The following is a 19982-nucleotide window of genomic DNA, read 5'->3' as shown; positions in this document are numbered from 1 at the left end:
TTTTTTACTTTTTTAAATATTAAATTTTTATTTATTTATTTAAAGGGATAGTTCCCCAAAAAAGTGAAAATTCTGTCTTCATGTACTCATCAGTTGTCCCATACTTGTTTAACACAAAAGAAGATACATTGAAGAATTTTGGAAAATGCATTGATTTTCTTTTTTTTTCTTCTTCTTCTTTTCAAATGGATGTCAGTTCTTACATTTCCGACATTTTTCAAAAAAAAAAAAAAAAATACAACTCTCATTCATTTTCTTGTCGGCTTAGTCCCTTTATTATTCTGGGGTCGCCACAGCGGAATGAACCGCCAACTTATCCAGCATGTTTTTACGCAGCGGATGCCCTTCCAGCCGCAACCCATCTCTGGGAAACATCCACTCACACATTCACACACACACACTCATACACTACGGACAATTTAGCCTACCCAATTCACCTGTAGCACATGTCCGGAGGACCGGGAGGAAACCCATGCGAACGCAGGCAGAACATGCAAACTTCGCACAGAAACACCAACTGAGCTGAGGCTCGAACCAGCGATCCAGCGACCGTACTGTGAGGCGACAGCACTACCTACTGCGCCACTGCTTCGCCAAAAAATACAACTCATAACAACTTTATTAAGGTTTGGAACAACCCAGGAAGGTTAAATACATTGAGTTATGCAGTTCTGAGCAGGCCTCGCACTGGTGAGTGGGCTTAACAAACCACCTGTAGAAAACAAACAGTTTCAACTAGTACTTGCACCAAATTTGCACCAGACACTTTCTTACACTCGCTCTATATCTCTAAAAAATGCATATATGAAGTGTGTTTTACATAGATAAGTGGCCTTGACAAACCACCCGTAGAAACCCTCTTCTTTCTATAAAACAAAAACACTACCTTCTCCTCTAGCACTTAATTCTCTAAGCAGTAACAGTTCCTTTATATAATTGGAACCTCTTGTGTGTATTGCCTCTTGTTGTTGAAAAGGAGTGCCTCTTCAATTGTAGTTCGACAAAAGCTTCTGCTAAATGGACTCAATGAAAATGAACTTTTTTTTTTTTTTGCTGCTTGTTCAAACTATTTAAAATGTTCTGAAACAACAAAATTCTTGAGATTTTTGTGAGACTTATTTGTTTTATGTCCAATCCATTTAAATTTAAATTAATTGATTTGTGTTGCGACAGCATCATATCATCTTTTTGGGTAAAATATCCTTTCAGTATTCTTGTTAAAATATATTGAAAATACATTGATTTCATTATGCATTTACTTTTTATAATAACTAAAATATGCTGTATGTTTCATGTCAAAATGTTCTGTCCAATATTGCTGTATATTGTATAAAGTATAATAATGTAAATGAAGGAAAATGTTTCCTCAAGGAAGAGTTAGCGTCCTGAGATGTGAAACTATTATTACCACAATCCTTTATCACAGTTGCAGTCTTGGATGCAGCAGTTGTTATCACACGTTATAGAAAGCAGGATCACCTCCACAGAAGAAAATAGGTGGAAGATCATGCATGTTTTATAACCTTCCTCGTCTGTCTGCCAGTCAGAGTTTCCAAGCAACAGAGGTCAGAAAAGAACAGCATCAGGTGCAGTTACCAAAACACAAGAAAAAAACTACTCCACAGCTTGTTCTGAGTACTTCTGAGTTGGAATGTTGACTGAATGTAGATCTTGACTGAACTCTGTTGTGCTTTTGTTAACAGGGTCCTGCATTTCGCTTTGTTTTGGGTGATTTGGGCATAACCGTTGGCTTTAGAAAAGCTATGGAGCACAGACAGCATTTCGGAAGTTTTTCACTATCTGCCTTCAATGGAAAATCATGATAAGTATGTGATTATTGTGTTTCAGAGCTGATTATTACTGATATGAGATCTCGGATTTCAGTGTTTTTGTCTTTGCATTCAATTGTAAACGTATGAATTGGAACGGGAAAGCTATGCTCACTTGACACTTAGATATTGATCTTTAACACAAATGACTGATGAGAAGACAAAGTACTTGAGTAATTCTACTTTATTACTTTGCTAAAAGTAGTTCACTCAAAAATGAAAATATACTCCCTCCATCCATAGTAGAGAAAATAAATACTATGGAAGTCTATGGTTGCAAGCAGTGGTGGAAAGAGTACTGAAGTACTTATGCAATACTACTCAAGTAAAAGTACCATTACTTGCCTAAAAATGTAGTGCGAGTAAAAGTATCTGTTTTAAATATAACTCAAGTATGAGTAAAAAGTAGCCATTTTAAAAGTACTCAAGAGTAGTGAGTATTGAGTATTATGCTGTGAAAGGTTTGGGGGGGGGGTACACAATTTTAAAACTACTTAGTAAATGACAATTTCTGAGATCTCTGAGTCTACTCAATTACAGTCATTTAAGTATTTGGAATTTGTTACTTTACACCACTGGTTACAGGTTTCTTCAAAATATCTTCCTTTGTGGTCAACAAAAGAGTTTGGGTTTGGAACAAGTGACGGAAGCCTAAATTAATGTGATTTTGGTGAATCATTTTGGGGGATTTGTAATGTACTTTAAACAATACAATTAAAATATATATTTTTTACTAATTACATTTTTAAGGTAAATGAAGGTTTCTTTTCATTTCTTGCAGTTTTATTTACAGTGAAAATTACTCATTTTTGAAGATCACTTTATTCTATTTTTCCTTTCAAGCTAAGTCATTTGCACTAATTTAATTTTATTTTATTTAAGTTTAATTTAAATGTTATTTATTCTGCCAATGAGATTCATTGAGATTCAATGAAATTGTTCAAACGTGTTCATTGGTTCTTTAGAAACAATGTTATGTTGCATCAATTACCACAATGCATAACATGTTGACCTGGTCCTCAGAGAAATGCTTCCTTTGAAAGCAGCAATCCAAGACGGAAAGGCATCAAGATACAAAATTTTGACTTTATGTCTCGGTTCAGAAGGCACCTTCTGATTGAATTACAAAGGCAGCATTTCCTTCAATGCCTCGGCTATCCTACAATCCTGTGCATTTCATTCCTGACAGTTGAGTTAAAAAATAAGTATGGCAAATTATAAACACCACTTGGGTGTCAATTTGTGTTTACATGTGTGTTTTTTACTTTTACTTTTTATGTTTTTGTGCTTTTTTCTAGTGAGAATTCAGTATTGTAGTAAGAAAATATTCACTTCGTGCACAAAAGCCCAAACTCCAAAGTCACTGCCTGCCTTTCTTTTAGTGGTATTAGTATGAATTCATACATTATTAAAGGGCCATGACACCCCCCTCTTTCGGTTAAAGTCTACTTCAGAATTTTTTCAAAAGATGCATGATTAATGGGCGTGGAGCTCCGCGAGCATCGGGCAGGAGTGGGCGTGGCCAGCAGGGGAGAAGGGGAGCGAATAACTGCTGTTGTCAGTTAGCTCACAAAATGAGACACAAAGAGGAGACGCATGAGTTTATAGTTTACAAAGTTAAAATGCAAAGAAATGAACAGTGATTTAATGCCCTGCTACATTTGTTATTCGTAATTTCATATACAGACAACCACAATTTATATCATTATAAAGATGTGTGTTCATGTAAACACTATAAATGAGGACTTCTCCCTCAATCCCCGTATCCAGCAGACTCAGTGCAGCAGGTCTCCTGAACCGTCTATTTTAACCATTAGCCCTGCTGGTAATCTGGAGGATTTAGGCAAACACAGCAGCACGGCGATGTGCCTGAATGTAACGAACTCCTGATAAAAGACAGCGTCCGCGGCCGCCATTCTCTAATTCTCGTGCTGCTCTCCCGACAAAAATGCTAGCAGCACGCACACAGCTTTGCTGTATGACCGGCCCTGACTAGATCGCGGGGGAAAACATGCAACAAACCACGTGGAAACAAATGCATATGAGCCTTCAAGAATGGCTAAATACTGTGCCGGGGTTTCTGTGTCTCTCAGCTCGGGCTTGACACTGGCAGGTCTCATGAATAATTAAGCAACCGGCTCTTCTCATAAGAAAACTCCGCTATGAATAATAATGAGAAACCGACGCGTCATCATTGCACTTGCAGTTCTGCGCTATGTCGCCGATTTTGATCCCGCCCCAAAAATCATTTTAAACCCGGAAGCTGAAATTAGCTGATAAAAGCTCAAAATTTTCCAGTTTTCCCCACAATTAAAGCTGACAGGTGCTAACATTGTCTTAACTGATGCTCAACACGCACACATCTGTTAATATATAAAAAAAAGTTCTCCGGGGTGTCCTGAACCTTTAAATTTAAACTTTGTCTCCTATAAGAAAAAAAATAGCTTTTTTTTTTTGCTTTGTAACCCCAAAAGAGCTAAGCTAGTCTTTCACAATTTTGAAATTTAACTTCTGCTTAAATAAAATCAGAGGTTTTAAATCTTTGAGTAGCATGTTTGTATATCAGTATTAGGCATTACTTTTTGAATACTAAAGTACAATTATAATGTGATGCTTTTTACTTTTAATCGAGTTCTGTATGTTCCTGACCAGATACTTGTACTTTTAAGTGAGTAAACTTTTCATTCAGTATTTAAACTTTTGCTTGAGTCACAATTTTGAGTGATTTTGGCAGATTAGCCAATCGCATGGCATGACAATTGAATGCATTTAGCAATGCAGTCTTCGAGATAAGTTTAGTCTGAGCATCATAAAGAGGAAGAATGTGATTTAAGTTCTTTTAAATGCAGTGTGTTTGTCAGTGCCAGACAGGCTGGTCCCAGGTTTTTAGAAACTGCAGATTTACTGGGATTTTCATGCACAACCCTCACTTGGGTTTACAGAGAATGCTCAGGAAAAGACTAAATATCCTGTGGGTGTCAGCTGAAAACAGAAAAACTGGGGCTACTGTTTATATGGGCTCACCTGTACAACAAAGGACTGAAAAAGGGTCCAGTAAATCTTGATTGACATTCAGATGGATGAAAATTTAGCCTGTACAGCATAAGCGCTAGAATCCATACTTTTCTGTGTCAATGGTTTTGACTGATGGTGTAATGTTGTGGGGATTTTCATACTCTTTTCACTCTTCTTTAGTACCATCTGAACATCATTTAAACACTACAGCCTACCTAAGTAGAGTTGCTTACCATGTCCATCCCTTCATGAGTAGAATGCATGTTGTGGTGGATAATGTACCATTTTACAAATAACAAATCATTTCCAACTGGTTAGGACCAGATCTGAGTTCATTATCATCTGATGTGCTGGCATGAGAGATGTACATCCCCCAAATCTGCAGCAACTCGTCACCTTAGAGTTATAAGGTTCTATCTGACATTATTGTCAAAATTGAGTTATTGATATGTTCTTATTAAATGACAACTTATTTACATTATGGGATGTTTTTTTATAAGTTGTTTACATTTTAAGACTTTTTATTTAAAAAAAACAAATGTTACATATTGTTTGCTATGGAATGCAAAAACTTTAAAGCTCAATATCTCAAAATCATTCAGAACGCAGATAGATCCTTATAATTCCAAGGTGACTAACTGTGTGATGTTCTCATGCCAATATGGAGAGGAAATCTCTGGGAATGTTACTCGGGAAATATTAAAGGATTAGTTGACCCCAAACATTGTTTTGGTTAATTCATTCAAAGTCCAAATGAACCAAAAATATTGTCAACATATTTCATGTGACTTCACTCATTCAACTAATCACACAAAGCTCCAAAAACACTTTTATGTGGCAAAAAAGTACACAAAAGTATGCTTGGAACTTCAAATGTGTCATGATCACCAGCGATTTAACCACTAGAGTTTGCTGGTATACATTCACTTTCACACAAAATACAACCCGCCATGTTGTGGCCTACAGATCCCAGTCATGCAATACACGCACAATCATTTCCTGATCCTGACTAATTGCAAACACAGCTGATGCAGCTCAAGTACTGATTAAACACACATATATATGGCTCACTTTGAGACACTCATTGCTGAGTCTTGTCTGCTGTTTTAGTGACACTACAATGCATTTTCCTTTTTTTTGTCTTGTTTTGCCATGTTTTTGATCCTCACCTCATTTATTTGCTTAATCCTGTTTGCTGCCTGCCTTGTGACCATCTGCCTGTTATTTTTACTACGACTCTGGATTGCCCTTATACATCTGTTTGCCCCTGTATTGACCACTGCTTACCTGACCTCGCCATTAAACCTGCATTTGGATCCACACCCTGTTGTCAGTGTCACTTTCCCCGTTACAATATGATTACAGTGGAACCACTGAAGTCACCTGGAATATTTTAACAATATCCTTGGTTTCTTTTCTGGAGAAAGCTGAGAAAGATCTCAGATCTAAAATATCTTAGTTTTGTTCCAATGATGAACAAAGGTCTCAGGTGATTAAAACAACATGAAGGTGAGTAATTAATAATATTTTCTTTGAACTAAACCTTCAAGGCAGAACCCAGTAAAAATAAAAATTAAAAATAAAACCTAAAAAAAAAGTGGCCAGTCTAATTCCCAGTATAACAGTATTAGATTGGAAAAAAAAACTATGCAAACAAGTAGCTCTGAAATCCAGCTCACATTGCTTTTTAATTACATTGACCCCTTAGGTTCTCTGTATCTTATTTTAAATATTCTCAATTCAAATAAGATCAGGGTAATATGCCCAATTGACACATAACATGAATGTTTCCTGTCAGGTGTCTGCTTTCTGCTGATGGTGACAATCAGTCAAGTTGACCTGGCTTTACTCTGTCCCTCTTCATGTTTGGTGTGCTCTGAGGATGTCACCATCTGTCAGAAACTTAGGAGCATCATTGGTAAGTAAAATATTATCCAATAGATTTAACATTTAGATCATTTACAAAGCTTCCTCATAGGTCACTCATCCTTGAGTTATTTAAAACCTGACCTCATTTCCTTTGTGGAATATAAAAGAAGATTGAAGACAAAAAAAAAGAGTCATACAATTTGATACTTTTACTTATTTAATTGGAATATCTTTAGCTTTAATTATGGCATGCATTAACCTCATTGCTTCTGTAATTTCACAACATTTATTCCAGTCCAGAGTTGCATTATTTTTTTGACATGATCAGACTGCTGTGCAAAATTTTCTCTAGCACATTCTAATGACTCTCAATAGGGTTAAGGTCTGGACTCTCTGGTGGCCAATCCATGTGTAAAAAATGTCTCATGTTAACTGAACCCCTCTGAGAAGCTACTCTTTGCATTATCTTTAAATAATGTGTTACTCGCTGAAACACAATAATCATCCATGCAGTAAATATTACCTATTTGCTTAGTAAGTCCATGTGGGTATTTGTTTTGTATTTTTTGGGATGGACAGTGTATTTTGAATATTCTGCTGTATGTTTGTTCATTTAGAGAAGGTCAAATTAGTGCAATGCTATTTTAGAGCCTGTTGTGTGAGCAAAAAACCATTAATAATAATTTGAGTGACAGAGTCAATAGATTAATCAGTATTTGTCATAATTCTCTTGAATGAACAATACATTGACTGTTGCCATCACATTCTGCAAGGGGGAGGATATATGTAACAATACATTAAGAGTTTAGATGCAAAAGCTCTAAATATTAGCATCATTTCTCATGCTCCTGTGTATAGGTTTCACTGCAGTCATTTCACTTTTATGGCAAAGAACAGGTTGTTTTCATTTGCTTTAATGTGAAATAACTGAACATAAACATGCGAGACTGAGAAAAATGCACATTTTTGACTTTTTTAGATGGCAATTTTTGATGGTTATTGCATCTAATCTCGTCACATACAGTTAAAGTGCCAAGATACTTTCAAACTATAACTTTTATACACAAAGCTCTCTTAGTAGTACTAGTTCCCTTATTTAAAGTGCCCCTATTATACATTTAAAAAGGTCATATTTCGGTTATATGGGTCTTAAACAACATACTGATATGCATGCAATATCAAAAAACACTTTCATGGTCTTATAATAAAAATTTATTTTAAATAATTATCCCAGCGACTCCCATATGAATTGTTTAGCGATTCATTTGTTCCCAAACCCCTCCTTAGCGCGAAGCTAATCTGCGCTGTTTGGACCGAGGATAGCCTGTTGCGATTGGTCTGCAGCGTTCACCGCGGTTTGTCAAGCTCCCGGGTTGCCAACATTGGTATAGGATCCGATCGCAGCGGACGCTCAAAACACGCTTTATAGTAAACTTACTCGACGGTGTTATTCAGACACCTTACCACCGAAAGCAGTGGAGTTAAACACCAGCATATTGCTCTATTCTTAACTACATTCACACACATTCAGTATTAATCCACACAGCAGCAAAAGTTGAACTATTCTACCGCTGCACGTGTGTAGGATCAGCTGACGGTGGCCAAAGCAACGACAAACGGCAGTGAAATGCGAGCTCTGAAACGCATTTAAATCCGTAAACAAAGCAAGCGTCGTGTTTTTAATGTGGCATTAGACGCGCTTTGGGGCGAAGCAGTGGCGCAGTACGTAGTGCTGTCGCCTCACAGCAAGAGGGTCGCTGCGTTTCTGTGTGGAGTTTGCATGTTCTCCCTGCCTTCGCATGGGTTTCCTCCGGGTGCTCCAGTTTCTCCCACAGTACAAAGACATGCGGTACAGGTGAATTGGGTAGGCTAAATTGTCCGTAGTGTATGAGTGTGTGTTTGTGAATGTGTGTGTGGATGATTCCCAGAGATGAGTTGCGGCTGGAAGGGCATCCGCTGCGTAAAAACTTGTTGGATAAGTTGACGGTTCATTCCGCTGTGGATACCCCGCATTAATAAAGGGACTAAGCCGACAAGAAAATGAATGAATGAATAGACGCGATTTAAGAATATAAAGAGTTAATCTGATACTTTTATACGCGGTTACAAGTAACAAAACACAATTTAATACATTTTTTTATTATATTTTTTTAACAATGAGACAAGCCATTTACTTACAATTATGAAATGTGTCATGGGCCGGGTCTGATTTCATTAATTATCTTTCATTTTGGAGCTTTTCTCCATTCTCAGCTGTAGATTATTTCTATTTGCGATCATTGCTGTAGCACCTCTTACGTGAAGTGTTATATGTTCTCAATGCTTACCTGTACTCTGCCTAATGATCACATCCCCAGCCAGGGGGTTTTAGCACTCACCAGAGGTCATCCTCAGCATGCAGCAGCCTGCCTTTGTTTGACTTTGTGCCTAATAAACTGGCCCTATTTTGAACACACCCCTGGTGTATTGTCTGTCCATTACAAAATGGAGGAAGAAACTAATCCATGAGCTGTGTACTAAAGTCCCTGCCGAGCTCTGTCAAAGTCTCATACATCAGTAGTCTTTCTGATCCTTTCTTCCCAAACGAATAAATCGCCCATTGTTAGCGTGTAGATTGCTGAAGCACTCCTTTCCCTCACACTTCCAATAAAATCTAGGTAGGATCTGTTTATATTTGCTGCTGTGTTAGTGGGCGGGGCTGCAGGTAAAAATTTTCTCGGGTTTGCGCATGCAACAATTGGCGTAGCCTATGTTTTGTAACACCGAAACAGCTAGAGACTCGTTATCAAGACTGTTCATTCGAATCACTATGAATTGGCTCTTTAAATACCCACAACACAGAATTGATGATAACATGTGGTTGAAGAGATTGCATGCTATGATTGGGATTTAAATTCATATTTATATGTTACATTAAAAATGGTCAGACACATTTTGTCAGCAGGAGTCACTTAAAACCTACATATTTTTTAGTTTTTAAATAATCATGTTTCTATTGATATGGACCTTTTTCTGTTCATCACATTCAGATGCACCAGGCTCCACTAAAGCTTTGATGCTGACTGATGGACTCATTGATTCTGTGGGCAGTATGGTCTTCTCTGATTTATCCAATATGAGTGTTCTGGCGCTCAGTAACAATGCCATTTCCAGCATCACGGAGAACGCTTTTCAGAACCTCACTTTTCTCACAACACTATCCCTGGACCACAACCACATCTCCAACCAGGCCTTAAACAGCTCCACGTTCTCTTGGCTCCACAGACTGGAGACTCTTCAGCTCAGTAACAACCACCTGAAAGACATTGATGGCTCCTGGTTCCAGAGCTCCATAGCTTTAAAAACACTTCAGCTGGATGGAAACCTTCTCACAAGCTTGAACTCCACCACCTTCGCTCACGCAGACCTGAGGAACTTGGAAATCTTGGATTTGTCAGACAACCTCATCGTGACTTTGGGACGTGAAAGCTTCCGTAGGCTTCCTAGTCTCCGCAGGCTTGATCTATCTCGGAATAATCTCAGCAGTGCTCCGGATGCCTTCTCGTACCTGTCATGGCTCTCGACACTGAACTTGGATCTGAACCGCTGGAGCTGCTCGTGTGAGCTGAGAGAACTGGCCTCGTTCCTCAATAGTTTCATTCAGGCTCCTGAGAATGTGTTGTACAATGGGCAGAAGATGGCATGTGTGAATGCTGATAATCCATCTGTGCAGACTGTGCTGCAGCTGACCGATGCTAACTGTGTCCCGCCAAACAGCAACATCACAGTGGAGGTCGTGGCCAAAAGAAGTAACACTTCTCAGCAATACATCAGAAATGTTGCGATTGCCGTTGTGTTTTCATTTTTGGGTGAGTATCTAATCAAAAGAATGATAATAAAATATTCTGCACTATTTACTAAAATAAAAAGACTTGATAGTAAACAATAATAATAATTCATTAATAATAATAATTCAAGAGAATTGGTTAAAAACAAAATCGTGTAGTAGCAATACCAAAATGTACTGTTTCTGTTTATAACTTTGAAAAAGTTTTTAAAGAGCCCATATTGTACATGAAATAGGGTCATATCTTGGTTGTAAGGGTCTCCAACAACAGTTTAATATGCATGCAAGGTCAAAAAACACTTTCATGGTCTAGTAATCTGCATTTATTTTTACCTAATTATCCCAGCGACTCCTGTATGAATCGTCCAGTGATTCATTTGTTCCCAAACCCCTCCTTAGCGCGAAGCTAATCTGAGCTGATTGGACCGATGACAGTCTGTCGCGATTGGTCGACTGCCTTCAGTCAGAGTGAAATGCCAAACAGCTAATCAGCAATATAAAAGTAATCACAGTTCATACACGCTCGATGGTGTAGGCGTGGAGTTTAGCTGCCAGTGGGTCAATGTAAATACAGACTATGGACTTGAAAATACAGACGACTAACTATTTTATTGAGCAAAAACTCCAAAAGCAGTTGAGGAGATATCCTAGCTTCTCACTCTGCTCTTTTCACAGACACACACACATATTGCACAAACACACACACACTTAACCCTGCTCCGGACGACAACGCACACTACTCCTCGTCCACGGAGCTCCGTTAACGCAGCACGCGTCGCGTTTTTAACGTGACTTTGCACGCGATAAGAGAATAAAGCCAGTTAACCTGATACAGTACACGCGGTTACAAGTAACAAATCACAACTAAATACATTTGCAAGCTAGAATCAACGAGGCAACTTTAATCGCACGTACTTACACTTGAGAAATTTAGGAAGAAAAATCCTGACGTCCATCAATAAGTTACTCTTTACTGATCCTTCCTTTAACAAACGCTGATGAAGTATTCTTTGTAGCATGTAGCTTCCAGAAGTTTCCAGTAGTTTCCAACTGCTTGGCTATAATGCTGAGGTTTCATGTTTGGGTAGAGACTCAATATATCCATCTGCAGTGTGACTTCAATCGACCGGCATGTTTGTGTGTGTGTGTGTTTGTGGGTGTGTGTTTGTGTGTGTGTCTGGGTTTCTGCGTCAGAGGGCGGGGCCTCAGGTTTGAAATCTCCCGGGTTTGCGCGTGCACGTGAATAACTTGGTTTCGTTCGTACGTCATGGCGAAACACCTAATGAATCGGTATCAAGGCGACTCGTTTGAAGCACTATGAGTCGACTCTTTTATAAATGAATCAACCGTTTTAAACACTGTACACTAACAGATTTAAGCCTTAGCTGGATACTTCACTTCACTTAGAGCTGTGTTACACACTACATGGAGGGGAATTTTCAAAAACCCATAATATGGGCTCTTTAAAAAATGAGTTGTGGTAAAATCATATTAACAATTAATAAAGTTAAAAGCACTGCCTAAAGATTTAAATATTTAAACATGAGTAATCACAACAATTGTGCAGTCTATAACAATTAATCACAGACTTAAACGGCACCTAGACCTGTTAACATTGGGATGTGAAAATAAAGGATATGCCCACCATAATAAGGGATTCACCCCCCTTTAAAAAAATCCCCAAATATGTTCATTTGGAGCTGTTTCATTGTAAACAAACAGTTTAATGGTCAGTAATATGTTTTAAAGTTATTATTAACAAAAGAAAAATTAAATATATGCATTAGCAGCAAATAAATTAGCGAACAGTTAAGCTTATTAAAATTAATAGCTATTATAATGAAATAGAATCAAGCTATCAAATCTCATTAGCCGTTTTGTATAACTTACACATTCTGATTAAAGAGCAGCGAGTGAATCTCTTATTTATTTAGATTTTTTTTTTACATCAAATAACAGGTGTCACTTTAAAAATGCACACATCTAACATAATGAAAGCATTCGACTGCTTTCCTAACTTTTTATGCTCATTTAAGACGAAATTAGTTGTGTTTGAAAAAAAAAAAACACCAAGATCGATATATTTATATGTTATTATTATTAATTATGTGTGTATGTCTGTTCAAACACACACCCAAAACCCAGACTTTCACTCCGCTTCAAATAGCATGTACAGAATCCATTTGGGAAACAGCGTCTATTTATCAGTATGGAGCGCATCAGCTGACAGTCATGCACCATTATATGACTGTTTAGAGGATTGTATAAGAGGGGCGACGGCACCTGTAATGAAAAGGAAAGGGAATCGCACCATTTTCTATATTTATTTATAAGTGTTTTCATGTTTTCATTTCAAAGCAAAGTGAAAGCACACAACAGACTCCCATTTAAGAGCAAGGGGCGGCCCCTGGTGGTTCGGCGGTATGGGTTGCGTATAGGGAGGCTAGGCTCTTCAGAGAAAGACTGAAAATATGGGAGAAAAACGGGAAAATACCTTTACGGGATGATAGCGGGATAGAACTGTAAAATACAAGAGAATCCTCAGGAAAAACGGGAGGGTTGACAGGTATGACCTATGTTGCAAAAGCAACTTTTGGAAGCTCTTTGGACAGAGCTGTGTGTTGATATAGTGCGTCTACGCTCATGTTGGAGTGACATAAACACTACACAGTCTTTTTTTTGTCTAATTTCCTAACATTAAAATAGGATCCAAATCCCAGTGATTTTGAGGCCCACTGCAAAGTGACGTAGTAGTGTGGCATATTTACATGTCTCCAATGCTCATAAACATACCCACACAACAGGATTTTCAAAGAAACTGGGATTAAAAAATCTGTTCCAACTCTCTGTGGTCAGCTGCACATCAAGAATAGGTTTTACAAATTTTAAAGTTGCTGTATGTAAGTTTTCGACTCTTCTAAAGCAGTGATCCCCAACCCCCAGGATCAATCAGTCAATCCCCAACCCCCAACCCCAATCCCCAACCCCCATCAATCAGTACCGGGCCTCACAAGAATTGATTCCAAACTGAGGCATATTGGACATGTTTCAAACATTAGCGGGGATTTTTGAGTCTGAGCCTGCGCCCTCACTCACCAAGCTGGTGCACGATCATCATTGGGTCCTTCCCAACCTCAAAGGACCCACAAACGGCTAGGGAATGAATACGTGACCCATTTGTCAACCAACCAGCTAAATCCGGCATGTCCGTGCAAGAAGAAGACCAACTGCTGGAGATCGTAAATGACGGTGGCCTTAAACAGTGTTCGAGACAACAACTCTGCCGGTGTTCTGGATTAAAGTAATGGCAGAATACCCAGAGATCGCTAACACAGCGTTGAAAACCCTGTTGCCATGTCGAGATGTACATGATATGTGTGTTTTGGCGCTCACGGGCTGTTTCACGGGAACACGCAAAGCTTGAAGGTAAACAAACAACGGCTTATCATAAGCATCTTATTAATTATTTACACAGTTGGCATTAAGATGAACATATAAACATTATCTGCCTAATTTCTATCAGCTAAATGTGTCTGGGAAAATATTCAAAGGCTTTTATTCTATTAAACCGCGCGGACGTGAACGCGTCTGACTGTTCTCTATAAAAGCAGACGTCTCACGTTAGCACGTTCTAGACATTCAATTAAGTGTTTCCTCAAAAAAAAATTCCAGCTGTGGCGTCAGGCCTTTTTTACACAGATCTACCAACTACCTGTGACGTTATTTCAATGACAAATGTTGTGAGCGCAGTATTACAAGTCGAGATCAGATTCATGTAATAGCCTACAAGCAAGCGAATCTCTTTGCTTGCGCGCCAATTTCCTCTGCTCGTGCACAAAACTTCTTGCACACCCTCTAAAACATATGCTGCTCAAGCGCAGATCTTCTTGTGCGCTCTCAAATAAACGCTGCTGAAGTGAGATTTAGTGCGTTTATGTAACGAGTATGTCTCAATTATATTTTACTAGGAACATTTATAAATTTTGCTAGGAATATATATGAACATCTTCAATAGACCCACAGAGCGGTTTTAATGCGTCCTGAAGTAAAGTGAAACGGCTATACGTCGTGTTTGCTGGCCTTAAGCATCACGCATCTGTCAGTCAGCCAGCCAGTCAGTCAGTCAGCACGTAACTTTAAAGGGTTAAAAAAAATGACACACAGCACTACTACGGTCAGTTACAGAGAATTATTAAAAAAAATAATTAAAAATAAAATAAATAAAACATGACTGAATGATTTGAATGAGAAGTTGTAATGTAGCCATGGCGGGATGAATTTTTGCGTGGCGCCCCGCCATGGAAAAATAAATGTAGCAGAAACCATGTGTTTCTGAAATATAATTTTCAAACCTTGCGCGGAACAAATAATCAATATGGAAAATATTTCGTCTATCGCGTGCTGTTGCTTTTAGTTAGATTACGACTTAAAATCAACCTTTAAGCATGATAGTTAGGCAGGCTCCTGTTGGTGTTATCAATCTAGCAAACCTGCTCTTCCTTGGAGTCGCCAGAGGAGGGACGGAGTGAAAATGTATTTAGAACCAGGCGTGCAATACCGAGTTCAACCACTGGGTGTCAAAACTTCCACAATGCACCTTTAAAATGATTTTAAAATAGAACTTGTTCGCAATAACACAAAGACAGTTGCTGGGGTATCGAAAGTTTTAACCCAAAAATGACCGGTGTGTCAGATAAAGAAGACCCGAAGTCAAAGATTCAGTCAAAGGAAGTGCTTTTACAGTGACAAAGCAGTAAAATTATTAACCAGCACCCGGTTTATGGACTCCAGCTGATCAGAATCATTTCAATGAGAGAGTGTGAAATGAATTGCTTTTCTGTAGTAATGTATATTGGTAATGCACTTCTAATCTCTCACTGATTTTTTGAGTTTCTTAGAAGAAGATATTTCCAGGGTCAAAATTAAGTTAAGATTTTTGACATATTTTTGACATGTTTTTCATTAAACAAATAAATGTTGCAATTATGTTTTATTGTAGGTGGTGTTGGGATCACTCTGGGAATAATCGCCATTGCATATCACAAACTTAGTAAGAAATTCAAACTGATGCAGGAGGAACACGGAGCTTCAGAAAGGATCACATCCAGCCCAGAAATGGCCCAGTGGAATTTCTGTGAGGGCAAAGATACTTTATCCATGAGCCATGCTCTGTACAACAGTAACTACAAATCCCATCAGCCCTGGGACAGAGAAGACTCACCATATGGGTCAGATGAGCTGGAGAATCACTTCACCTGCCACAAGTGCAGCTCTACAGCTCTTACAGGGGGAAAACCCAAAAGAGAGACTGTCCTGCAGAAAACCACAGAAAACCTGCAGAAAAATCACATGAGTGAGCATCTGGCTCATCGCCAACATAACGGCAATCAGCAACATTCAGTGTTGCAACAAAGGATCAAAGGTAAACTGGAGACCAAAACATTCTTTATGAAATGTTTTAACAGGTGCTTAATCATTCACAAATAGTATGGCCTCCTTATATTTGTTAAAATATAATTGATGTTAAATATATTTCAGGTTTAATAACCACAATAAAAAAATGAACATATTCAAACGCATTACATCATTCTTTTTTTAAAAAGAAAAAGTTGTCACTTTATTTTGATGGTCTGTTGAATTTACGTTACATTGCATCTACATGCGAACTACTTCTAAGTAGACTGTTAGGTTGGGGTTGAGGCTTAGAGTGTGTAAGTTGACATGTACTTGCAAAGTTTTTCTAGTCAGTTTAATGGCTATTGAAAGAGCATATCAACAGATACTGTATTAAGCAGACAGTCTATAAATACATAAATAGACCATCAAAATAAAGTGTTTCCGAAAAAATGGAAAAGGATAGTTCACCCAAAAAAAAAAATTCTGTCTTCGTTTACTGCCTTCACTTGTCATAAATCTGTTTGAGTTTCTTTCTTCTGTTAAACACAAAAGAAGATATTTGGGAAAATTTTAGAAACCTGTAACCATTCACTTTCACAGTGTTTGTGTTTCCTATTTTAAAAGTCAGTGGGTACCAGTTTCTAACATTCTTCAAAGTATCTTCTTTTGTGATCAACAGAATAAAGAAGTTATCAAAAAAGAGAGATTAAAGGTTTGGAAGCACTTGAGGTTGAGTAAATAGAAGAATTTTATTTTGGGGTGAACTATATCTTAATGCAATAATATTAATATCTTTACATTTTATTAAAACAAAACAAAAATGTATTTTATTTTTCAAACTTTGAAGCAAAAGGTAGCATACATTGATGATGGTCAGTATAAAATTAAAAAACATAAATTAAATAAACATGTTTTTGTTTATATATTTTAGTATTTTTCATACATTTTTACTGAAAGAGTGTCTTTTTATTTTTTATTTTTCTCTTCAAAATGTTTGTTTTAGGTTTTAATAATTCTTCAAATCTTCAAATCATTTAATTTGTTTAGCTACGAAGACTGTGTCATTTTAATTTACATTTTTATCCTCTGCCACTATTCTTAAAACTAGTTTTTATAATTTTGTCCCCAGTAAGTTGCATTTAAATGTAAGTAATTAAATAAGTTTAAATTTAACTTTTTTAAAATGTTATTTAAATATAAAAAAACTGTCAAATTTAGCATTATCATCTATTCTTTTATAGTATTGTATGTATGTATGTTCTATAACATTTATTGTTTACACATTGTTTTACATTCACACACACACACATACATATATATATATATATATATATATATATATATATATATATATATATATATATATATATATATATATATATATATATATATATATATTTATATATATATATATATATATATATAATTTTATAGAATTTTATTTAATTTTTTTGGCTAGAATAAAAGCAGTATTAATTTTTTTTTTTTTATTTAAGGTCAAAATTATTAGCACCTTTATGCTATATATTTTTTTGTCTACAGAACAAACCACTGCTATACAATAGCTTACATAATTACCCTAACCTGCCTAGTAAACGAAATTAACCTCGTTAAGCCTTTAAATGTCACTTTAAGCTGTATAGAAGTGTCTTGAAAAATAAATAGTCAAATATTATTTGCTGTCATCATGGCAAAGATAAAATAAATCAGTTATTACAAATGAGTTGTTCAAACTATTATGATTAAAAATGTTGAAAAATCTTTTCTCCGTTAAACAGGAATTGGGTAAAAAAATAAACACACTGCCTGACAAAAGTCTTGTCATCAATCCCCATTGTTAGAGCAACAAATAATAACTTGACTTCTAGTTGATCATAGAAAAGTGTCAGAATGCCAGATATTTCCAATCTGTTGAACTGCTTCCCAATCATCACAAATAATGCAGAAGACCTATTGGAACCCACATGGACCCAAGATTCTTACAGAAACAGTCGAGTTTGGTGAAGAAAAAATCATGGTTTGGGGTTACATTCAGTATGGGGGTGTGTGAGAGCTCGGCAGAGTGGATGGCAACATCAAGGTGTCAGATTTGTGCCGCCCATTACGTTAAAAACCACAGGAGAGGGCAAATTCTTCTGCAGGATTGCGCTCCTGCTCATACTTCAGCCTCCACATTAAAGTTCCTGAAAAAAGGTTCAGTCCAGCCCAGTCACCAGACATGAACACCATTGAGCATGTCTGGTGTAAGATGGAGGCATTGAAGATGAATCCAAAGGTGAACTCTGGGAGTCTTGCAAGAGTGCTTTCTTTGCCATTCCATTTTGCCTTTATATTTTATCCTGTACATTATCTCTGTTAAGTGACAAGACTTTTATCTAAGCAAAGTCAGACCTTAAATGATGAAAAATGGAGGCATAATCATATTTTATTTTGGTAAAATATGTGTAATCTAGAGGACTTTGCCCTTTATATAAGCCACTTCTGATACCAAATGATCAACTAGAAGTCAAGTTATTATTTGTTGTTCCTAAAACTTGGATAGGCAACAAGACTTTGGTCAGGTAGTGTACTGTATATCCAAATGGTTGTTTTATTTTAAATAGTTAATTTATATAACTATGTATCGTCTCAGATGTCTATCTTAATTTTATTTAATTCTATCTTAATGTTTCACAGACATGCATCTAAAAAGACAAGCCGAGAGAGACTCAAAAAGTCATCTGGCCAGTCAGGACTTTACTTCCCAGCGTCGTGGGGGTCCAGACGACATCTCAGCTGTCAGAATACAGCAGCTGGCCCTCAGTAATCATTTCTCAGCCCTCCAGAGAGGCCCATTCAGACCCCCAAACCATATCTACAATGAAGAAACTCAAGCTAATCACTCACTGTTAAAGCACCAGGCCTCAGAAACCACTCCGCGACCGATTTACCAAACTATCAGCTGTCTGCATTGCCATCAGACCTATGAATACAGGCAAGCTCAGAGTAACAACCACGACTTCCCCTTTACAAACCACTCGCAGAACAGAGGACAAATGTACGACGCTATGCTCTACAGAGACATCTTGGGTTACGAGAAGAGAGACGCCGACGGATGTGATGAGAGTGAGCTGGGATTTAAGTTAGCTTCTCAAAGGAGCGTTACTTTTGATCTCACGATGCCTGAAGAACGAACAGCCGACAGACGCAACAACCAAACATCTTTGCAGAAAAGCCAGCGGAAGAGCAGCGCACAAAAACCCCACAAATCCAGAGGACAAACCAAGAAGACGCTGAGAGTGAAGTTAAATTTAGACCCTCTCAGGAAAAACAGAGTTCATCCCAAGTCCAAAAGCGAAGATTCCAAGGCGGATGACAAAAAGAGGAAGGAGAAACTACGAAGCAAAAAGAAAACGTGCAAAAAATCAAAAGAGGATTCTGTTGGAAATGAAGAAACCTTAAATAAGAGAGACGCTCAAATGAGAGTAAGCAAATCTGTGCCTGAAGAAACAGAACAGAACTCTACTCCTGCTGAAGGAGAAACTCAGACGTCAGATGCTGTCTTCAGCAGTATTTCAGAAGCTCAGACACCATCAGTTCTTACAATAAGTCCTCCAGATGATGCCTCTGACGCCCAGCCGATTTCAAATGCTGCACTTCCAGTGGTTGAATCTGCTTCAGGAGATATGCTGGATCAGTCCAGCAGTTCAGATCTCACCAGTTCTGCTGCGCCACTCATACAAGAATACGTTTCTTCAAGCGAAGGATCCTTCAAGATAAGACTCATCCTGCCTGAAAAAAGCTCCAACAGGCCACAGACGGCACTAGATAAGAAAATCAGATAGCGTTATTCTTTTTTTTTTTTTTTTTATAAAGAAAGCACATGCACTTTCATTACATAGCTGTCTGATAAATTACTGATAAGCATAAGCACAGGCTTTTATAATGTGTAGTCTTGTTTTATTATGTAGATTTTATTATATACTAAAAACACTGATTTACTTGGAAATCCTTTTTAATTTTGGGAATTTCTCAATCTGTAGAAATACTGAATTAAATGTGAGTTT

At 37.5% G+C, this 19982-nt stretch overlaps 2 protein-coding genes across 5 annotated transcripts in view; both read left to right on the top strand.

Moving 5' to 3' along the window:
* The window catches only part of LOC137487670 (uncharacterized), a 579101-nt gene that overhangs the window by 234071 nt on the left and 325048 nt on the right, over positions 1 to 19982 (top strand). The gene's annotated exons all lie outside the window — the stretch shown is intronic.
* lrrc53 (leucine rich repeat containing 53) lies at positions 66 to 19782 on the top strand. 2 transcript variants are annotated; one of them, XM_021466896.3, is made up of 6 exons: positions 66 to 1586; positions 1704 to 1826; positions 6643 to 6762; positions 9743 to 10561; positions 15539 to 15961; positions 18613 to 19782. In XM_021466896.3, exons 2-6 carry the CDS (start codon positions 1820 to 1822, stop codon positions 19758 to 19760), a joined length of 2517 nt encoding a protein of 838 aa, XP_021322571.1. In that variant the 5' UTR covers positions 66 to 1586; positions 1704 to 1819; the 3' UTR covers positions 19761 to 19782. The 2 variants fall into 2 exon arrangements, with proteins under 2 accessions (XP_021322571.1, XP_073779463.1); XM_073923362.1 differs by lacking the exons at positions 66 to 1586; positions 1704 to 1826; positions 6643 to 6762; positions 9743 to 10561 and adding an exon at positions 12422 to 15292 and having other exon boundaries at positions 15339 to 15961.

The sequence above is a fragment of the Danio rerio genome, chromosome 2 (genome assembly GCF_049306965.1).
Source record: "Danio rerio strain Tuebingen ecotype United States chromosome 2, GRCz12tu, whole genome shotgun sequence".
In the NCBI taxonomy this organism is placed as follows: domain Eukaryota; kingdom Metazoa; phylum Chordata; class Actinopteri; order Cypriniformes; family Danionidae; genus Danio; species Danio rerio.
The sequence above is the reverse complement of the archived record's forward strand: the minus strand, read 5'-3'. Positions and strand labels throughout refer to the sequence as shown.

Excerpts from the sequence above, each read along its gene's own strand:
- lrrc53 (XM_021466896.3), top strand. Across the intron at positions 6,763-9,742 it reads GAAACTTAGGAGCATCATTG|ATGCACCAGGCTCCACTAAA; the intron begins GTAAGTAAAATA and ends CATCACATTCAG. Across the intron at positions 15,962-18,612 it reads GTTGCAACAAAGGATCAAAG|ACATGCATCTAAAAAGACAA; the intron begins GTAAACTGGAGA and ends AATGTTTCACAG.